The sequence below is a fragment of the Alnus glutinosa genome, chromosome 1, assembly GCF_958979055.1.
Source record: "Alnus glutinosa chromosome 1, dhAlnGlut1.1, whole genome shotgun sequence".
In the NCBI taxonomy this organism is placed as follows: Eukaryota; Viridiplantae; Streptophyta; class Magnoliopsida; order Fagales; family Betulaceae; genus Alnus; species Alnus glutinosa.
In genome coordinates this window covers 45894380-45915154 of record NC_084886.1, presented here as the reverse complement: position 1 = coordinate 45915154, position 20775 = coordinate 45894380, and the positions used below count along the sequence as shown (strand labels likewise).

General features: G+C 37.1%; 2 protein-coding genes, 2 long non-coding RNA genes and 1 pseudogene across 4 annotated transcripts; 1 reads left to right on the top strand and 4 right to left on the bottom strand.

The window, feature by feature from the left end:
- Positions 1-603: 603 nt before the first annotated feature.
- On the bottom strand, positions 604-6867 carry LOC133861350 (uncharacterized). Its single transcript, XR_009899003.1, has 3 exons — positions 6654-6867; positions 6402-6516; positions 604-862 (listed from the first exon to the last, which is right to left on the bottom strand). It is a non-coding gene; the product is annotated as an uncharacterized LOC133861350 (long non-coding RNA).
- Positions 6868-9227: 2360 nt separating this feature from the next.
- Positions 9228-10662, bottom strand: LOC133861256 (rust resistance kinase Lr10-like). Its single transcript, XM_062297036.1, has one exon. The coding sequence runs from the start codon at positions 10384-10386 to the stop codon at positions 9298-9300; it is 1089 nt and encodes a 362-aa protein (XP_062153020.1). The 5' UTR covers positions 10387-10662; the 3' UTR covers positions 9228-9297.
- An 890-nt stretch (positions 10663-11552) lies between these two features.
- LOC133860743 (LEAF RUST 10 DISEASE-RESISTANCE LOCUS RECEPTOR-LIKE PROTEIN KINASE-like 1.1) lies at positions 11553-13116 on the bottom strand. Its single transcript, XM_062296351.1, has 2 exons — positions 12160-13116; positions 11553-11770 (listed from the first exon to the last, which is right to left on the bottom strand). The coding sequence occupies exons 1-2, from the start codon at positions 12878-12880 to the stop codon at positions 11553-11555; spliced, it is 939 nt and encodes a 312-aa protein (XP_062152335.1). The 5' UTR covers positions 12881-13116.
- Positions 13117-13642: 526 nt separating this feature from the next.
- Positions 13643-15540, top strand: LOC133852806 (uncharacterized). The gene is made up of 3 exons (XR_009895996.1): positions 13643-13857; positions 13962-14036; positions 15190-15540. It is a non-coding gene; the product is annotated as an uncharacterized LOC133852806 (long non-coding RNA).
- Positions 15541-15857: 317 nt separating this feature from the next.
- LOC133852791 (PHD finger-like domain-containing protein 5A) lies at positions 15858-18130 on the bottom strand (annotated as a pseudogene).
- Between the last annotated feature and the right edge of the window lie 2645 nt (positions 18131-20775).

Below are 20775 nucleotides of genomic sequence, written 5' to 3'. Positions count from 1 at the left end.
TAGGAGTTTGGCAAAGTAAAGACAAAGCTTCCATAACGGGAAGGGTTATTAAGTTAACAAAATTTCGATCTAATAAGAGCTTTACACCTTCCTCAGGAGGATATACAGCCTCTGATCAAGTTCAAACTTGTTGCAATGAGATGGACCACCCTTCAGCATCATCAGAAGCCCACCAAACGAAATATTTATGTCCCCGAAGGCAAAAGTAGAACCCGATGTAAAGGTTTACTAAAATAGATTACTGCAATGCCAGCATACCTCTGGTCAATTTATTTAGTGGAAAACTTTGTATATCTGTACACACTTTTCTGCACCTTTAGTTAAAGAAAAAGAAGAAACACTTGGAGCACCTTAAGGCACCACAACTGAGCTCACCAAACTTTGGGCTGAATTGTGCCTAGGCACCCTTTGAACAACATTGTCCACAGTAATTGCTAGAACAGAACAGTTTCAAACCATCCATACTGCATGGATAGTCCACATCAGACTCAACTCCTACAATCATTTGGGGATATTATACAGAACAGTTTCAAACCATCCATACTGCATGGATATATAGTCCAAATCAGACTCAACTCCTATAATCATTTGGGGATATTATACCTTTTAATTGGATTATGCACGCTTAGGTGAGCTATACTTTTGAATCAACAGCAACTATAAAGATTAATTATTATTTGCATTTTTCCTTAGTCATCAACAGTAAACATGTATAAGAGACTCCAAGACTCGTACAAAGAATTAATGCCTGAAAAGTAGTTATACATACGCTTTAGTTCCACGTCCTGAACCAATCGGAAATTCTATACAGTTTCCCGTACATGACGTAATCAAATCTGTCTGCAAGTGACTGCCGATTGCCCTGGGAAAAGATTAAAATTCATTATTAAGAGCCTTAATGATTTGAAAATGCCAACAGCCAAGAACTGAAGTCTAGAAAGCATGGAATAAAAGATTATTTTTGTATATCATCCTTCACATAGTATTCTTATTATAATTGAACATGGCTCACTGAAGCTTTTATCATTGAACCTACAAGAAACCGTAAAAACTCAAAAATGCATAGGCACTACAGATGCCAGCTTACTTGCTGGTAAAGATCAGAGAATGTAACAATTCATCGTGATTGGGTCATTAGATGTAACAGATATATTAAAACACTTAACTGGTATTGTTTATATAGACCCACCTAAAGGCCACTAACTAATAAGGCCCAAGGCCCATTAAACTACTAAGGCGGCCCATTAACTAATATATCTGTTACATTAGACCAGATAAAAGAAGATTTAACCATTAAAAAATAGCTGCAAAATTTTTGGTTCTAGGGCTGAAAACAGAATAGCCCCAATGATGCGAGAGAGCCTAGTAAACTCAAAGTCATTGGGGTGTCTTGCGTAGGTGGAATGGAACTTCATTGTTTAAGGTGATGCACAATTGGTAGAATAGGGTTGTCGAGACTGTTTTAAAGGTTTAATGAGAAGCAATTCTTAGACAGCAAAACAGAAATTGACTCAATTTGACGTCTAAGGGCCAGTTCGGAGTCAAATTGTCTCAAAACAAGATTGGGGCCGGGAGAGGGGGAGAGAGAAAGAGGTAGACAGCAGGCAACTATTTCTCCAACTGAACACTCTAATTTGACGTCGTATGAGACATAATTAACTTTTCCATATTCTAATGGGACTACTACGCTCCAATTTTGAAACCCACTTAAGAAACACCCAATTGGCAAACATGAAACACGAAGACATACCTGCTGATTCATGGAAACTACTAGAAAACCCTAGACCAAGCCTAGTTGAGAAGATAACCCTAAATAGACCACATAAAATTCTGGGCAGGACTTCCTGAAATTTACAGTTTTACCACTCACATAAAAACAATTCTAATGCTAATGACTCAAACTAGAACTGCTTCAATCCTATTAAACCCTACATCTCTCATGCATAATGACTTCCAAAAGCATGTAAGACTTGTAATAAAAAACTTTGGTATAAACCCCACAAGATGAATATACATATAAGTAAATAATGAAATATCCTTAAAAGTGTAAAAGGTGCAACTCAAGTACACAAGGAGTATACATGAGAAATATCTAGCTAGAAATGGAGAACAAGTCGAGAAAATCATGAAAACTATACAAATGAAGATTTAAAGCTTCTGTCCAGATAAAACTCAAAATTACTATTATGGCAAGTATAGCCTTTTGCAAGGTAGATAAAACTAGGGGTGTGCAAAACCCGCAGCACCCGCCCCACCCCGCCCCGCAGAATACCGGATTTTCAAAATTTTTTGCGGGTTAGAATCCTAATTTGAGAAATTTATGCGGGGCGGGGCGGGTTGCGGGTTTAGACTTTTAAAAAACGCGGGTCCCCACCCCGCCCCGCCCTGCCCCGCACAAAGAAGGAGAAAAAAAAAAAAAAAAAAAAAAAGGGGAAAGAAAGAAAACCTAATCGTCTATTCATTCACTCATTCCTTTTGTTTTAATTGTTTTGGTTCACTTTTATATTTTTGCATGTTTACTAACCAATGGACTGTTATATTTTTTCATGTTTAGTTATTTATTAACTAGTGGACTCATTTCATTGTGTGAGAAATACAATTTTTATGGTTCAATTTTATGGGATGTTAAAGTGTACACATTTTTATTGTATTGTTATTTGAAATAATCGTTTCATTACTTCTGGAAAAGACAAGAAAATTGATGACATGGAATAGTGAAATATTATAGCTTTTTATTCTTGTCATTTTTCATTATGCTTTGTTGATGGGAGAAAATAAAAATCATGTTTCTTAGAATTTTATCTTATAATTAATAGGGCTTTTAGTTTAAAAGGCTAATCCATGGAAAATGTTCTTGAATGGAAATATGAATTTAATTTTTTATTTAAAAAACTAGTATTTTTTTTGAATTTTTTATTTTTTACAAAATAAAATCAAAATTACGTAAATGCCACTCAAAATACCCGCCCCGCCCCGCAATCCCCACCCCGCAGTGAACCGCACCGCACGGTTACTCTTTATAAAGTGTGGTTTGCGGGTTGGAAATTTCCAACCCACAAAGGTGCGGGGCGGGGCCAAAAAATGCCGAAACCCGCCCCACCCCGCCCCATGCCCACCCCTAGATAAAACTGTCATGGGGCGAATAGATTTTTTATTTTTATTTTGATAAGTAAAGTATATTCAAAAGACGCAAAGGGGCGCAACTCATAGTACACAAGACGGATACATGAAGCCCCTAATTCAAAGAAAAAAGAGAGCATCTATCTATAAATTCAAAATAAGAACACTCATGCATAAACTGAAATTTCTTTCTCCACATAAACAACGTTTGTAGCATCATTCTTTTCAAATGCATCAAATCAGTCTCACAATCTTCAAAACAACGTGCATTTCGTTCCCTCCATACACGCCACATCAAACACAATGGAGCCATGCGCCAAATCGATATCAATGTCTGATTACCCTTTTGCCCCCTCCAACTTCCCAACATATCTTTCACCGACCGTGGCATTACCCACTCCACCCCAAACATTTACAGAATCGTCTTCCACAATTCTGTAGCCACCATACAATGCAAAAACAAGTGGTCAATGGACTCTCCAGAAATCTTACACATAAAGCATCACTCCATCACAATAATGTTTATCTTTCGTAAATTATCCAAAGTTAAGATTTTCCCTAAAGTTGTCGTCCACACAAAGAAAGCCACTCTCTAGGGGACCTTAACTTTCCAAATACTTTTCCACGGAAATGAAGACGAATAGGACTAGATAAAACCTTATAGTAAGACTTTACCTCAAATGATTTCTTTCACGCTGGAATTTTACCATCTCCCTCACTTCTAACTTTAAGAGTGTACAACATCTCAAAAAATCTACTAATCGCTTCCACCTCCCAATCATGAAATGTGCGAGAAAACAAAATATTCCACATAATTGTTATTTCATTATATATTAGCAGACCTAATGGGGCAATCGATGTTAGGTTTTGAGTTTGAGAGACTTGAACTATTAATTAGCACCTTGAGGAGCTTGTTTGTGAGGACCTGATACAACACTTTGCGACAACACCTTTTAACCCAAAGCTTGAGCCAATGGCTTTGGAACAAATAATATTATATCACCCATTCATTCTTGTCCCAATATGAAACTCGATCATTTGGCGAACCATACATTCACAAGTAAATATTCCAACACATCTCTGCCTGCACATATGAGCATTCTACCATACAACATCAAACAACATTTTGATTAGTCTTCCCCTTGAATGGAAGCCTTTTCTTAAGAATCCAAGTGTCAAATGTCACCACCATGTGTAATACTCACCATTAGAGCTTTTTTTACTCAACCATGAGTGGAACAAAGACAGAGGTTTCCTTGTGCAACGACAGGAGCCAACAACACACACAATTGCCTCATCACCATTAAAGCCTTTACTCAAAAATGGGTTAGTCAATTAACATTGCGTCTTTCTCTTTCTATGAAAACAAAGTTGGCTTGAAAACATTGCATCTTTCTCTTTCAATTAACATTGTAATTATATTATCAAATGTAGGATTCAATTACTTAACCAATTACAAGATGGCTTTGTTTAGGAACGCTTTTTGCCCAAGCCTTTTGTTTTCTACTAAAAAAGAAAAAGCATTAAAGGAATACACCCATTCAGCAACTTTTTGTAAAGAAATAAACCCAGTACAACTGTACAACACCTTCTATTCAAAGGAATACACCCATTCAGCTTAACCAAAACTAGAATGTTCCTAGCTAATGTAGAGTCAAGCAGAAAAACTATTAAAAAAGTGACAAAAGCAACTTTTTGTAAAGAAATAAACCCAGTACAACACCTTCTATTCAAAGGATAATGGGTCGCCACCCGAAAGTATCTACTAAAGGCGCCCTGCCTATCCTGGCTCTAGTGACACATATTAAAAGTGAGCCCTAAGGAAACTACTTTACAGTTGCTACCTCTCGGTCCAACTTAGCTCTACGCCATTAATAGAAAAAACTATATATATATATTGGATTAGTAGACAGATTTCATTAAAAAGGGTAAGGACGCGACCTAAGTAGACAAAATGTATACAAGAGAAACACCTAACCAGAATAAGAAAAAAGAGTAAGAAAATCGTGAAAAGCTAGAAATATCAGGTAATGATCATAGGCCACCACCTAGTGGATGGGGAGAGTTTTCTAGTCATGCTAGATTTGAGGTAGGTGATGACTCATACTGCATGTGCGTTTTTAAGACCATTGCTAAGCCAATAGTGAGGAATTTAGACAGGTCCACCTAAAGATATTCTAGATAACTAATTTATTAATATAAAAAGGGATGAAAAACCAAAATAGTGGCTTGTTGTCCAAATTTTTCAATAATATTCAAGTGTTGTTTGCTATGCAGATTTGTAGCTCTAGTTTGATGATCATTTTGAATTTCATTGAGCAAATACTACTGCATATTACAGTGCATAATGCAGCCATAGGCCTGTAATTCCAATCAAATTGTTGTCAAAACCTGCCTAAAATTCCAAAATCAATTCAGGCTCCCATATTCTTTAAGTTCATAACTTCTAGTGTAAGCACAACTTGCTTACGCTCATAAGGGAAACAGATACAAGTGAATGATCATAAAAAGCTCATACTACTACTGTATTTCAATCTTTCAGAACGAAAGGAGGCAATGCCTTTTGATAATAAAAAGAAGCTGCCAGTGCAAATTAGACATTTTATCTGATATAGCCAAAACATAATTGAGTACAGCTACCGACAGGTGCAAGAGTAGCTACAATCTTCGTAATTGGTTTTAAAAGCAGCAAAATCAACCGAGACAGCTCCACTACCGTATATAAAAATCTAAAGCTAATTTTGAAAGAGCATATCTGCGGATCTCTTTCACATACCATGATATTTTTTCCTGAAAAGAGGCAATTTTTTCCTTTTATAATGACCTCCTTCAACACCACAATGGCCTTCTTCAATACCACAACTTTTGCTTTCTTTTATCAAAGTATGCCTTCTAATCTTATGCCTTAAAGGTCCTTTTGTTCCTTCCCCGGTGTTCTCTCTCCCCATAAAATTTGCTTTGATCCATTCCGCCAATATCCTTTGTGAATGCCGAGTGCTCTCCCATCTCAAATACCCACTGGCAACTTTCATAGTAAATATGTGTACACCAAGTATGCTTCAATGCTCGTAACAACCCCTAGAGTATTATGATGTGAAAGAAACAAATGGATTTTGATTTTTCAATCTTGCAATTAGAGCTAGGCTTGATCCTAAAACTAGTCCCAATATCCCAAGATAACAAATTTGTAAACTATAATCAAAATTCAAGCACTCGGAGAGAGAGAATATTAAACTGAAAGTTTCTAGTAAAAAAGAATAAGCATCTCGGAACAAATATACCTTTATCAAACTTTTTACCATCTGGGTCGAGTCGCTCAATCCTAAAAATATCTTCAAAAAGAAACTCAACCATTCTCGCTTGCAACTAATTCGCCCCACAAAACCAGAAGCACACCTACAAATAGACAGAAAGAAATAAGAGAATCAGAATTGCTCTAATAATTGTTAAAACGCATTGACAACCATTGGATGAAACTTTTACCTCATCCAACGTTTGTTGATGGACAAAATAATTTAAAAAACCGAACTTACCGTGAGCTTGTGTGCACCAGATTATTGCCCTTCAAAAAAATCAATTTCCCTTCTTTAAGCAATCTTCACGGCTTGGTGAAAAAAATAAAGCTCCTGTCTACTAGCTAATTGACCCGTCTCTCTTCCATACTTGTTCAATATTCGTTCGTCTTGCTGTTGAAGAAAGAAATACCAGAGACGGTACGAGCCTCACCTGCGAAGCAGGCTTTTCAGTCTGAAGATACCCATCACCTCCAAAATATGGCCGTTCGAATCGCTTTATCAGGATATATATATTCTGCAAATCTCGCCGTAGACCATTCTCGGAAGATAAGTTGGAACTTTGGAAGATAGAACTCATCCATGCCTTCCATCCAAGCTCATCCCTCAGAATCATCTTGATTCTTGTTCCTGTAGTGCTTCGAACGCTTCCTGGTACCGATCTCCTCAAGTGAAGCCAATCCACAAGGACGGTTCAAGAACACGTACGGTCTTGGAGGGTTAATTCTATTTTTTTTTTTTTTGTTTTAATTTTGTAGTGTAAACAAGAACATTTCTTATATACGGGTGTATTTTATTTTGAAAAATGTTAGATTTACAATACCAATTCAACAACTGCACAACACCTTTCATATGAGGATGAGATCTACATACTAGGTCCACTTTTATATGAAGAGATGTTGTAATGGTGTAGTGCAATAATCCAATCCCTTTTATGTTATGCTGTATTTTTTAGCTGAATATAATTCTGATTGTGCTCGTTTTTTGTGAACATGTTTTTTTAAAAATATTTTTTTGAGAGAGATATCATACATGTTAAGCCGAATAGAAATGTTGATACGTTTGTGTCGGTTGGAAAAAAGCAGCTCGTAGATCTTTCTGTATTTAACAAACATTTTTTCAACAAATTTTTTTTTTAATTTTCCAGTTTTAACCAAAAATATTCCATTCTCTACCGTAAAATCTGTACGTTAACGTAAATCTGTACATTTTTATTATTATTATTCTCGACGTTTTTTTTTTCTTTCCATTGTTGGGTTCCCGAATATTACACATGTTAGGAAATATAATACAATATTACTACTATTTTTTTTTTTAGATATATAGATAATAGAAGAGAAATGATATTTATACAACAAATTTAAATAAATTTTATAAAACACTCATATGAGGGGGGACTTATGTGAATGAGACCGGGAAAAGTCTCTTGCACAACAATGATGTGCACAACTCCTGTACAACCACTCATATTGGTAGGACTCATGTATGTAAAGACCCACCACATGGGTTCCACCCCATGTGAATATTGCATAAAAGCTGTGTAATCTTATTGTGTAAGAATTCTCATGTAAGTGTGTTGTATAAAAATTATGTAAATCTTATTGTATAAGAATTACATCTTGGTGGACAAACTATTTTTGATTATACTAAAAAAAAAATCTGTAAAATAATCAAAAAAAAAAAATCTACTCAATCTGTCTTCAGTGTTTTACTCATATTCCGTTTGTTTCATCGTAAAATATTTTCGACAAAATCATTTTTAGGAAAAACGATTTTTTCAAAAATATTTTTCGACGTTTGGTGCATACGGAAAAATCTCAACAGCGAAAAACGGAAGCGGGGGACCGCTGCCGGAATCCGGCAACATCCGGTTGCAATCGCCGAATTCTGGCTCTACTGGCTGGAATCTGGCCAGATTCAGCCGGTCTCCGGCTTTATTGGCCAGAATCCGGCCGGTTTTGACAGATTCCGACCGAACTCCAGTAATATTGGTCGGAATCCATCTTGTTTGACCCATTTCTAGCTAGATACCGGCCAGTTTGGCTAGATTACGGCTAGACACCGGCCAGAACCAGCTAGAATCTAGTCCACCGGAATTCGGCAAAGGCAGTTGGACGTTGCTGAATTTTGGCACCAGCAAATTTTCGGCGGCCGACCATCGCCGGAATCCAGCGAGTGTTGTCGAATTAAAATTAGTGTGATTTGAACAGTAAACAATGCTAAATTTAGTGTCATTTACTGTTCAAACGACACTCAATTCAAAAAATTTAATATCTCTCAAACGACTCAATTTAGCGTCATTTTGTACAAGCGACACTAACCCAAACGACACTGGACAACATTTTTTATATTTTTTGGTAGTGTTTCTTTGCTTCTAATGCCGGCAGTAACCCCTCCCCCTTGCGTAGCATCTCTTTGCAATAGTTCTGCAGTCTGCACCATCTTAGTGCAGGATTAAAGTTTGATTCTGGCAAGAAGGACAGGAATGGAGAAACAATCAAATCAAGGTAGAAAATTGGAAATGCCACTATGAATTTGTTTATCTCCTTATTTGGCCAAAAAAGAAAGAAAGAAAAAGATTTGCTCTGTTCCTAGCAAGGTCTTTATAGAAACTTCTGTTTCCTATGCAATCTTTTCAACTAATAGAGCGGCAAGCCTTGAGGCTTTGCTTATAATTTCTTGAGACTATGTAGTGAGTTCCAAATAGCTTGACTATGCTTTAGCATGGGCACTTACATAAAGACTGATCGGACTCACAACATTATAAATTCATGATGGAAGCTAATAATTGATGCAATTCACAAAAAAAATACTAGTTACTACTCAACAATAAAGTTTCCTTTTAAAGAAATTAAGATGCATTTTAGGGCATTACAAAATCATACTATAGAGAGCTTATTGTTGTTGAATAATCTTCTGGCGATCTTGATGGCGAAGACAAGTAAGGCTTGGGTGGTACTTGCGAGGATTCGAGACTCCCTTCCAACATATTAACAACTCTACTCATCGATGGCCGGCTTGAAGGGTCAATCTGGATGCACCACAAACTTACTATTATCATCTTCCTTGCACTTTTGTGATCCTCTTCATTCATAAGGCTATGCAACCCTAGATCTTCATCTTGTTCAAGACGCTTGTAAATCCAATGCGGAAAAAATATTTCACTAGTATCATCAATCTCGACATCTTTATTCCTTCTTCCTCCAACCATTTCAAAAATCATCATTCCGTAGCTATAAACATTTAACTTGTGAGAGACCCCTCCAAAATTTCTACAAAATATTTCTAGAGCTATGTATCCTACAGTCTCTCTCGCACCCAACATTGATATGATACTCTTTTCTCTAGGGCATATTTTTGCAAGGCCAAAATCAGAAATCTTTGGGCAAAAGTTCTCATCCAACAGAATATTGTGAGGCTTTATGTCAAAATGCAAGATTCGTGTGTTGCAACCTTTATGTAAGTACTCTAATCCTTGAGCAATGCCAAGTGCAATCTTGTATAATGTTTTCCATTCTAATCGTCGATCAGCTTTCAAGGGACTTTCTTTATATATGAACTTCTCGAGAGATCTGTTTGGCATAAACTCATAGATGAGAGCTCTTTTAGAACCCTCAAAGCAAAAGCCCATGAGAGAGACAATGTTGACATGGGAGGTCCTACTAATGCTTGCAACCTCGTTAATGAATTCCTCTCCACTACCTCTTGATTCTTTCAGAACCTTCACTGCTACGAGACAGCCATCTGGTAACTGTCCCTTGTAGACACCACCATAGCCCCCTTCGCCTAATTTATCTCTAAAGAAGTTGGTCATTTTCTTGATATTTGAATAACTGTATCTTCTAATAGCAATAGGTCCATGGTTTCTTAGAAAGGCTTCGACAGCCTGATGGTTTAGAGTTTCCTTCTTCCAAAAATAAATAATTTTATTGAATGAGAACTTTCTCAAGAGGCAGGAGCAGATTACAATCATCACAAGTCCAACTCCAACTCCAGCAAATAAAGTAGCTGTAATAAAGAATTAAATAGAGATTACGAAGTTAATTATGTGGTGCATAAACGAGACTAACTCGAACTACCCATTAAGCTAGAGTTAGATCCTAAACATTTTCTTGTAGTGACACCAGACAAGACATGAAGAAGTTTTGATTGGCCGAGAGCTAGGGAGGGGAGCCTCGGAGGAAAATCATCAACTAAGAAAAATTGTCTATTATATAGATAGGTCCAAAAGAATAATATGAAACACGGAAGTTTGAATACTTGACAACAACTTTAGAAGTCTTCCAATGGATTCCGATCCATAGAGAGTACATGTACATCCTTAGAACGATAAAAATAAGAAAGTGGAGCCATTATATTGCCAAAACTGATTGGGGAACCTTAATTATATCATTACATGAAATAATACTCCAAAGGTTTAATATAAATTAGCCACAACCACTAAAGCAAAAAAAAAAACGGTTGTTAGTGGCCTTTTTTTTTAATAGAAAAAACGGCATTATTCATCTAGCGCCGTTTGAATAGCGCACTTTAACATAGGGTTGAGATTTCATATTAATGACGTTTACTGTTCAAACGACGCTAGTTAAGAGCGTACGTTTGAGCTCAAACGACACTAATAAGTTAGTGTGGTTTGATTCATGTCATTTTATTGTTCAAGCGACATTAAATAGTTAGTGTCGCTTTAACAGTAAATTAATGGCACTAACTGTTTAGTGTCTTTTACTGTTCAAACGACACTAACCTTTTAGTGTCGTTCTAAACTGTATTTTTGGAAAATAAAAATAAAAATTTCTAAAACATTCTTCTTCTTCTTCTTTTTAACCCCTCCCTTCTTATTTTATTTTCTCTTCTTCTCCGCTGAATCATGTATTTCAAGCCAAAAGAAGAAAAAGGATGAGTGAGGTGAGGAAAAAGAAAAATAAAAAGGGGGGAGGGGGGATGATAATATATAAACAGAAAAGATTTTAGTGTTATGTGAACAGTAGACACTAAAAATTTTAAATTTTGCGCCATTTCAACTGTAAATAGTGTTAAATTTAGCGTTGTTTCCTGTATATTCAGATGACACTGATTAAAATTTAGAGCCAAACAAAACTAAAAAATTCAAATTTAGCACCGTTTGAATAGTAAACGACATTAAATATAGCGCCGTTTTTTACAAGCTAGTGTCACTAGCCCAAACCAAAGTAAAACAATATTTTTCTCTATAGTGACACTCGGACGGAGTAAAAAAGGAGTTGCAATGTATGCGTCTAAGATACAATAGATCACCACCAGATGGAATAATATCGACAAGAAATTTGACTGAAGTGATATCTCACCTAATGCTATCCGCCGTTTCATTTTGTTACTCCCTGAAACAGAACCCACAAACAAAAAAGACGTTAGTTTAAACAATGAAGATTCAAGTGAAAAGCAGCTAAATTGGCAGCCTTTGATCGATCCCTAACTGGGTTAGAAAATAGTAAGAAAGAAATGTCAAAACCAGCTCATTTGTATATGATATATGGGTTTCATTGCTACAACGTTATTTCTAATATTACTCAATAATCTAAATTTGACACTAATCCAAATCAGCTAAATTAGCTATCGCTTTATAGGAGTGGGGTTATGGCAAATAATAGCAGCACAAGTATTAGGAATAAATACAACGTAAAAAGACACAAATTTATATGCATTTTCATTTTTCATGTATGTATGCATGTATCCCCAAATATTGTTGTGTTATTCATTAAGTTTATACCTTTCTCTCGCTCGTAGCAAGAAAGTTCCCCATTATCGTCGGGCTTACATTGACCTTCTCTTTGATAACATTTGTAACAATCCTCAGAGACACGCACCCCAAGGTCGAACTCAGAGGTTAAAAAACTAAACAGGTCATCATCACCTGGCGACGGAGGATGATCTAGACTCAGGTTCTTTGGGAGCTGAATAATTGAACATCCAGAAAGTGAAGTGGGAAAACTGTCACTTGAATTACTAAAGTAGATATCATAGTAGTTCATGCAGCTCATTTTAAAAAAATTTGTAGGGGGAGGAATATCGGGAGTGCGATTGCATTTAAAAAAGGTCTGATTGGGTGTGGCGATTTCAAAAGAGATGAACGAAGAGTAGGGAAAAGTCAAATTGGTTAAGGATTCGCATCTACCGAATTTCAACTGCTCCCTAAACTCTATGTCAAAGATACGCATGGACGACATGGTGTTACTCTCAGAGATGTTTAGAACTTCATATGGTCTTCCACCGTCCTCCAGTTGGATCGTCGGATAATGATCATCCCGACAATCTACTGTGAACACACCGCATTCGGGGTATGTATTATTGGCGAATGGAAAGCCGATCCTGCCCAGATGTCCACAGTGAAAGGGTGGACATCTTTTGGTGTATATCATTTCTTCTTGAGCCGAAAGAAGCAGCACGAAGTGTGAGAGAAGAAAGAAAACGAACAGAAAGACAGAAGCCATCCCAAAATTCCTAATTCACCGGAGAAAAACAAAGAACGACACTAAGAACTCCTTGCTCTAAATTGAAATAACGTGTTTGAAAAACTTCATGGCCTTGTTTCTTCACTATATAAGATTGAGTTTCTCAGTTTAACACGGTAGTTGACTTGGAAATTGGATATGGAAGACTACTGAATACTGGCTGAGATTAGAGCAAGTCGGGGGTACCCATGTGATAATTAATTGGTCTCTGCTTTGGGAATTTCCTTAACACCACACCAGAAGAATTTTCTGAGGTGAGGGATTTACCTACCCATCTTCCCCATTTACCCGCATTAGAAAGACTTAGACTCCTTGACTCTTCAAAACCTCTCAAAATTCAAAAATAATGATGGAAATCAATGCGGCTCGTTTCAGTCGTCCATATATTAATCTTGATGATGACTGAAACCAAAAAGAAAAAGACCTCGATCTCATCACCCATTTCTTGCCTCCCTAATTATTGTACGTGTGTGAACATGGAATTAATAAAAGTAAAGAAGATTAGAGCATATATAGAGGGATTAAGATCCACGGCAATTTTAAAAAAATTGCCCATCCACAATTTCTTTAATCTAAGCCGTCCATCTAAACTAACGGCTCTTAATAAAAGCACGTCATCGATCCGCGTCTCATCCTCAAAAAAACGGGATCAGTATGCGTCTCTCTCTCATTCTTCGCCTTCTCTCAAAAATTTTCAGACTATATATCTCTCATTCTTCTCTCTCTCTCTCTCTCTCTCTCTCTCTCTCTCTCTCTCTCCTGAAACCGGCCGGCTGTTCCTCTCTCCCGACAGTTCTCTGTCTCCCGGCGACAAGTAAACCCATTGGCGCAATCATTCTCTCTCTTTCTCCGGCCGGCCGTTCTTTCACCGGCAGCATCTCCACCGCGAGGTCCATTCCCCCAACTCAACCAGCCGCATCTCCTTAATTTCCGTCTCCACCGTTGACGGAACCAAGGTTAGGTTTCTCTGATGTTTATTTATTTATTTTTTCTGTTTTTTTACGTAAGGCACGATTTGTTTTCTTTACATTTTCTTTGGTCTGGGTTCGTTTTGGTACAGCAAGGCCGAGAGAGCTGGTGCGTTTCAACTATGAGGCTCTAAGGTGGGCTCACGGTTGGGAGAGACCAAAGCTTGGTGAGTTTCCATTTTCTTTGTTTTCTATTAATTTTGGTATATACCCAATTGATTTATAGTTAGTAAAGTTGTTTCAGGGTTTTATTGTGATTTAGCCAATTGGGTTGAGGTGGATTTCGGTTCCTCCTCAAGGTATGGGTGTTGGTTTCCTTTTGAGATTTGGGCTTGATTGGTTGGTTGAAGAAGCTCTAACCGAATGGTGTTTAAAGGAAAATATTGTGGGTTGTCTATTAATTTGATTTGTCTCCTGTTTTGGTTGGAGAGGACCGAATTGAATTAAGGTTTTGATTTGGGAATTTTTGGGTGTTGATTTTGGTGGTATGGGTCGGTTATGGCCTGATCGATTGGTATTTTGTTGTTTGAGATTTTGGTTTCTTGGTTGGTTCTGTAGTTGAATTGGTGAGGATTGATGAGCTTCATGTTGGCTTGATTTCGGCTATTGAAGATGGGATTTTGTTTTGGTTGTCTATTGTCTATTGAGCTTCATGTGCTTGCATTGTTTTTAATAAAAAAAAGCTTGCAATTTTTTTAATGTGATGGCCATGTTAATTTGCGTTTAGTAGTTCTTTGAACCATGTGTACGTTTTTCATGTCATGGATACGTAGATGCTGGAACTGTCAAACAAAATTATGTTCAAATCTTGTTAATGCTCTTGAAGCTTGTGATCAACCCCTTCTCTTGACAGCCTAAATATCACATTTTCAGTCTCTTGTAAATGGCTGCTGGGAGCTCTGTAATTGCAAATGAGTATAACTAGATGAGTGTAACTTGTTTCTTGACTTTGTTTGCTGAATGAGAATGATTAACACTAGTTCAGTTCGAATGATTAACCTCAGTTTAGTCTCCCTGAACCATCTCTGGGTGCATTTTCCGTATTCTTTTCAAATTCAAATTTTCATTTTATCCCCTAGTCATCTGTGAAATATTTGTGGATTTTGCTTGATTCAACTTTCCTTCTCAAAGTGTTGTGGAATTTCAAACTGCTACGGGCATGGCTTGAAAACGTGGGTTTTTGTTTGGGTTGTGTTTATTGATTAGAATTTTAGGATTCAACTTTTATAAAATTGATTCTGTTAAATGGAACTTAAATGGTGGGTTTTGATTGGTGGGTGTTCCTTATTTTGATATCTTTATGGTTATTTTTCTTGGTAGATTGGAAACGGAATTTGACCAAATGCAAGGCAAATATGGAGAATCAATCTATCAAACTTTTGATGCTGCCAGAGCTCTACCGCACAAGGGATAATAAGTTTCCTTGCAAGATGTATTAGGCTGCCTTTGTTTTTGTTATTTTGTTGTTACTCGTTTTTCCTAGCGGTTTAGCAATACCACTGGTAGTAAGATGTTAAAATAATTTCATTCATCTGGTATTGTTCACTCCTAATGAAACCAGACTTATGGGTTTGTGTTATGGTCCCCAGTGGTGTTGTATTAGAAAACTACAAATGAGAAAATGTTATTGTGCAAAGAATTTGTCATTTGCTACATTGGCCATTAAAATGCGAACTGCCAATTTATAAACTGTCGTGACAATTATCACATTAACTAGTAAAATATGAACTGTCACATAACAGTTCACACGAGTCACCCATTTGAATCTGGAGCGTTGCTAATTAAAAGTGATTGCCTCTTTGTTTACTTATCAAAAAATTTGTAACGGAATTGTTATAAAAACTGTAGGACTCCAAGCATTATATTCCCAGTTTAGGGTATGCAGAACAACAAAAAGATGTATGCCACTAAGACAAATTTCATCAACACTATGGAGCTGAGAAGATCTATAACTTGAGAGGCACAAACCATTATCAATGGACAAGATATACTAAAACGAGAGAATCATAGATGTATGCTTAAAGTCTGTATTCTTCTAAGCTGATTGAATTTAGTTGGTTCCTTGACCAACATTTTGCTTACACGAAATAAAAGCTGAAGAGTTCTGAAAATGAAAACTTGGAAATGTCAACAAACATAAACATAAGACCTTAACAGAGTTTCATCATTCCGAAATCCGAATCTTCATCAATAATTTAAGTACATGACAGCGGCATAGATGTTTATACCATGCTCATCATCTAACTGTTCCAAAATATCAAGATTCGTCATCTCAAGTAGAAAAATGCAGTTTATAAGCACCAGACATGTCCATCCAATGGTCATCATCTTTTCTTAAAACCATATTTCGTACGTTCATAGAATAGATCTGTTTTGGCACTCCCCAAATTAACAATTTTGGGGCATCCATCCCTATCTTTCTCCTGCTGTGTACACTCTTTGCAATAGTAGGCATCGGAAATTCCCACTCCTCCACAAATAACACACCGACCCTGAAAGGATCCATAGTTTGCATTCATCACATACTCGCACGAGTGTGCAAGGGCGCACATAGGAGTTGCAGATTACACACTTCCCATCATATTTCTCACAAAGTCGTCCAATGGCAATTACTGGCTGTTTCCGGCACATAATCAAATCTGGATGAAACTTGGCCATGCTTTTCTGCGACAAGCTCTTAGTTCCTGAAAAGAAATAAGTAAAGAGCACGTAAAAATCCATGCAAGGGATACTTAAAAAACAGGAATATCATCAGGAAGACAGAAAAGCTCAAGTAAAGATTTTTATCAGTATTTCAATATCTAATAGTAATAAGTAACAAACACGTCCTCCAGAGAACAAAACCCATGCATAGCAAATTAATTTCTGGTATCAACATAGCAAATAACATCAACTGGCAGTTGACCATCATCTGACAACATACTCAATATAAAACATGCAATTTTCTCCATAATCATCTAGTCAAATTAAAATTTTGTCAAACAAATGTTCGTAAAGGAGATACATAAGTCATCAGGAGATCCAAAATCATAAGGAAGTATATTTCTAGGAGATACGCAAGTCTGGGGCAGCTTGGTTGTATTTATTGTAATTTTAGTTTAAACGAATGAGATTCATCTTTAATTTCATTACAGGAGATCCAAAATTCTTTAATCTCTTAAGTATATTTTCCCTCCTCAATTCTCTCTATTTTCCCCATGTTTACAGCAGGTGGGAGGGATCAGGCATGCCAGCCCACCTGTAGTTTTGCATAATGGCCGAAAGAGGTGACCTCTGACTAGTGCAAAGAATACTTCCCATACACGAGACCATCGAATGCACAAGTGACTTTCTCAAAGACCAATCTCTGCTTAATGGTCCAAAGGAATCATCAAAATTAAATTTATTGCATATAATGAACTGTTTTTTTGATAAGTAAAAAAAAATAAAAATAAAAAATCTGGAATAGACTATTACAGTGTAATTTCTTGTTCTTGTGTCTATTCGTGACTGTTCAAATAAACAGTTCCCATATCTGTGGTAAAAAATCTGGAATATTTAACATAAAATTTGTCGGAAATCAAGACTTTCTAAACAATGTATTCAATTTCGTAAGAAATCTCCAGGTATCAGTTTTTTAAAAACCAAAAAAACCCAATACATTAAATCTCAAAACCTTTAATCATTCAAGAAGCCAACATGTACATATATCAATAAATACAAAGTGGAACATATTTGGAAAGCAGTTCATGAAAATTTGCCAGAAAAACAGGTTCCTTATGCATGACAAAGTGCAAATGCATTAACAATACTGTAAATAAATTTCATGGAATACCCAGAACAACCCACAAATCAGACAAACAACCCATGAACTACAAGCAAAATAAAAATCAACAAAAAAAATAGAGACTTACAGGTTTGTGGTTGGTTGAGTAGAGGATGAAGCAGCCATGGAGAGAGGTCGAGTTGGAGGAGAGAAGAACGTCCAGGCGAGTCCAGATCTGGCCGCTTCATGTCCCCCACCCACACCGCTACAGGCGAGTCCAGATCTGGAACTGGGGTCTCCATAGTCTCGCGAAAATCGCCGGCAAAGGTACAGCCACGCCTCATGAGGCAATCTGCTCCAACAACTGGCTGAGTTGGGGGAACGGACCTCGCGGTGGAGATGCTGCCGGTGAAAGAACGGTCGGCCGGATAGATGGAGAGAGAGAGAGAGAGAGAGAGAGAGAGAAGAATGAGAGATGGTCCGAAAATTTTTGAGAGAAGGCGAAGAATGAGTGAGAGAGAGAGAGACGCATACGGATCCGGTTATTCTGAGGTTGAGACGCGGATCGATGACGTGTTTTATTAAGAGCCGTTAGTTGAGATGGACGGCTTAGATTAAGAAAATTGTGGATGGGCAATTCTTTTAAAATTTCCGGGGATCTTAATCCAGAGTGGTGATAATTGAATTACGCGTCTTCCTCATAATAAAACAAATAATAATTTGGTATTATGGTCCACAATCTTTGGAAAAGTTTCGGAAAGCAGAAAAGCCGTTTAAAGACGAAAAGCCGTTTAAAGACGAAAAGCATTGGGCATCTTTGAAAAATCTTAACGTGGTTTGTTTCTGCTTTTTTTTTTTTTTTTTTTTTTTTTTTTTTTTTTTTTTTTTAAACGAGACTCTTGTAATAGAATTTATGTTGGTGATGACGGAAACCGAAAAAGAAAAAGACCTGACCTCATCACCCATTTCTTGCCTCCCTAATTCTCGTGTAAAAATTGAATTATATACCAGTTTTTCTTTAATAGATTGACAAGTAAAAAATAGTACTTCATGTCAAGACTGAGGATTATAGTACCTTCAAGGCTGATTGAAGGCTAGCGTATGAAGAGGTAGAGGAACATGGCAAATTCCTTTAGTTTCACCGGTCAATACAAAAGGAAAATTCGAATTAGAATGTAGATTCCTCATTCCTTGTCTTTTCCATATATCATTTATAGATTTTTTAAATTAAATGCTATGGGAAAAATAGGAAGAAGAAAAATCATATAAATATTATTTCAAATAAATGATAGAGAAAAGATCAAGTTTTTTATATTAAAAAGAGAATCACTTTTTTATTCTCTAAATATAGGGTACAACTTTTGATTTCTTGATATTTCCTTAGTTTATGAAACAACAAAAAAAAATCTGATCCAATTAGTTTTTTTAGGAGTTTTCCATACATTTTGAAAAGATAATGAAATTTATGAAAGTTGCTCCTAGTGCTCTCAATGTCGGCGGAATGACTAGGCAAATTAGGCAATCCTAAATCCTCCAATTAAATAAGGCTTCAAATAGTAATAGTATAATTAAATTTCATTTTCAAAAAAAAAAAAATTAAAGCCTCAATTATAACAAAAAAGTTAGTCAATATTCTTTAATTAAGGCCACAATTATGGTAAAAAATAATATTATGACAAAAAGTTTTTTTTTTTTTTTTTTTTTTGAAACAGAACATAGATTTCATTAAACAGGAGAAAGCCTCCCTTGGTCAACACTTACACAATTTTGAATTAAGTCCGGAACCGACTCAATCCAAACTTGACAAAGACATTGAGTTACAGCCATACGGGCTAAACTGTGAGCTACAGAATTACATTCGCGCCTTACAAACAGAGCCCTCCAGGAAGAAAAAGATTGCAGAATGGTACGGGTATCATCAATGAAACTGGCATATCTCGCCGAACATACACTCGCAGAGTTTATTGCCTTCACTATCACCAGTGCATCCCCCTCCAAGAGAATCTTCTGGAACCCCAAATCACGCAAGAACTCTGCCCCTTGACGGGCTGCAAAAGCTTCAGCCGCTGCTGGATCCGTCAGGTAGGGGAGAAAATTACACATAGAGGCCCGAACTTTACCCGTTGAATCCCTGGCGACCAAACCCACCCCCATGAGTTTTCGTTCTTCATCAATAGCTGCATCCCAATTCAGTTTTATCCACCCAACTGGAGGTTTCTCCCAACTAACCTGAGCCCATGGACGTTCGCTCCTATCCGGATGCCATACTGCACAAGCCCCCTTGAAATCAGATAACGTTGCTCTTGCACATTCCATCAAACATCTAGGTGGCAGAATCGTCCCTCCAAACACCAACCGATTTCGACGTGTCCACATTTTATGAGCCGTAACAGCCATCAATTCTAAATCCTCCACCTCAACCCGATTACTAATGTGATGAAAAATGCTTAAGAAATCACCCTAAAAAATAACACTCTTTTGTAAACTCCTTGAGCATTCCGCCCATACTGCAGTCGAGGAAGCACATCGCCAGAGAAAATGACCTGCTGTCTCTACCTCCACCCCACACTGCGGACAAAAAGGTTCAGAGACAATTTTACGTTGAAACAGTTTCTCTTTCGTTGGCAAAATATTATTGCAACCACGCCAGAGGAATAACTGAACTGCCCGAGGGACTTTCAGCTTCCAAATTACCTTCCAAAAAGGGTTGTCAGTCACGCTTCTGGAACCACTTCCCATACTCCTAGTCCTCCTTTCAACCTCTAAATGATATGCACTGCGAACCGTGAAAAATCCGTTCTTTGTACCCGACCAAATGAGCTTGTCCTGTTGAGAGCGGGGAGAAATAGCCATGCTACAAATCCGAGCTGCAACCGAAGCCGGGAAAATACTTTCAACAACAGGTATATTCCACCAATTTGTCTCTTGATTGATGATTGTGTTAACTGTTGAAGTACTGTCTATGATCCCCAAGGGGTGATAAAGTTCGTGAGAGTCAGTAGGAAGCCAAGGATCACCCCAAATCCGAATTCTATCCCCATTCCCTACCTTCCACAGTAAGCCTTCCTTGAGAAGTGATCCGGAATTCCATATACTGCGCCAAGCAAAAGATGGCCTCCTTCCCAATTGGGAATCTAAAAAACTCCCCCCCGGGAAGTATT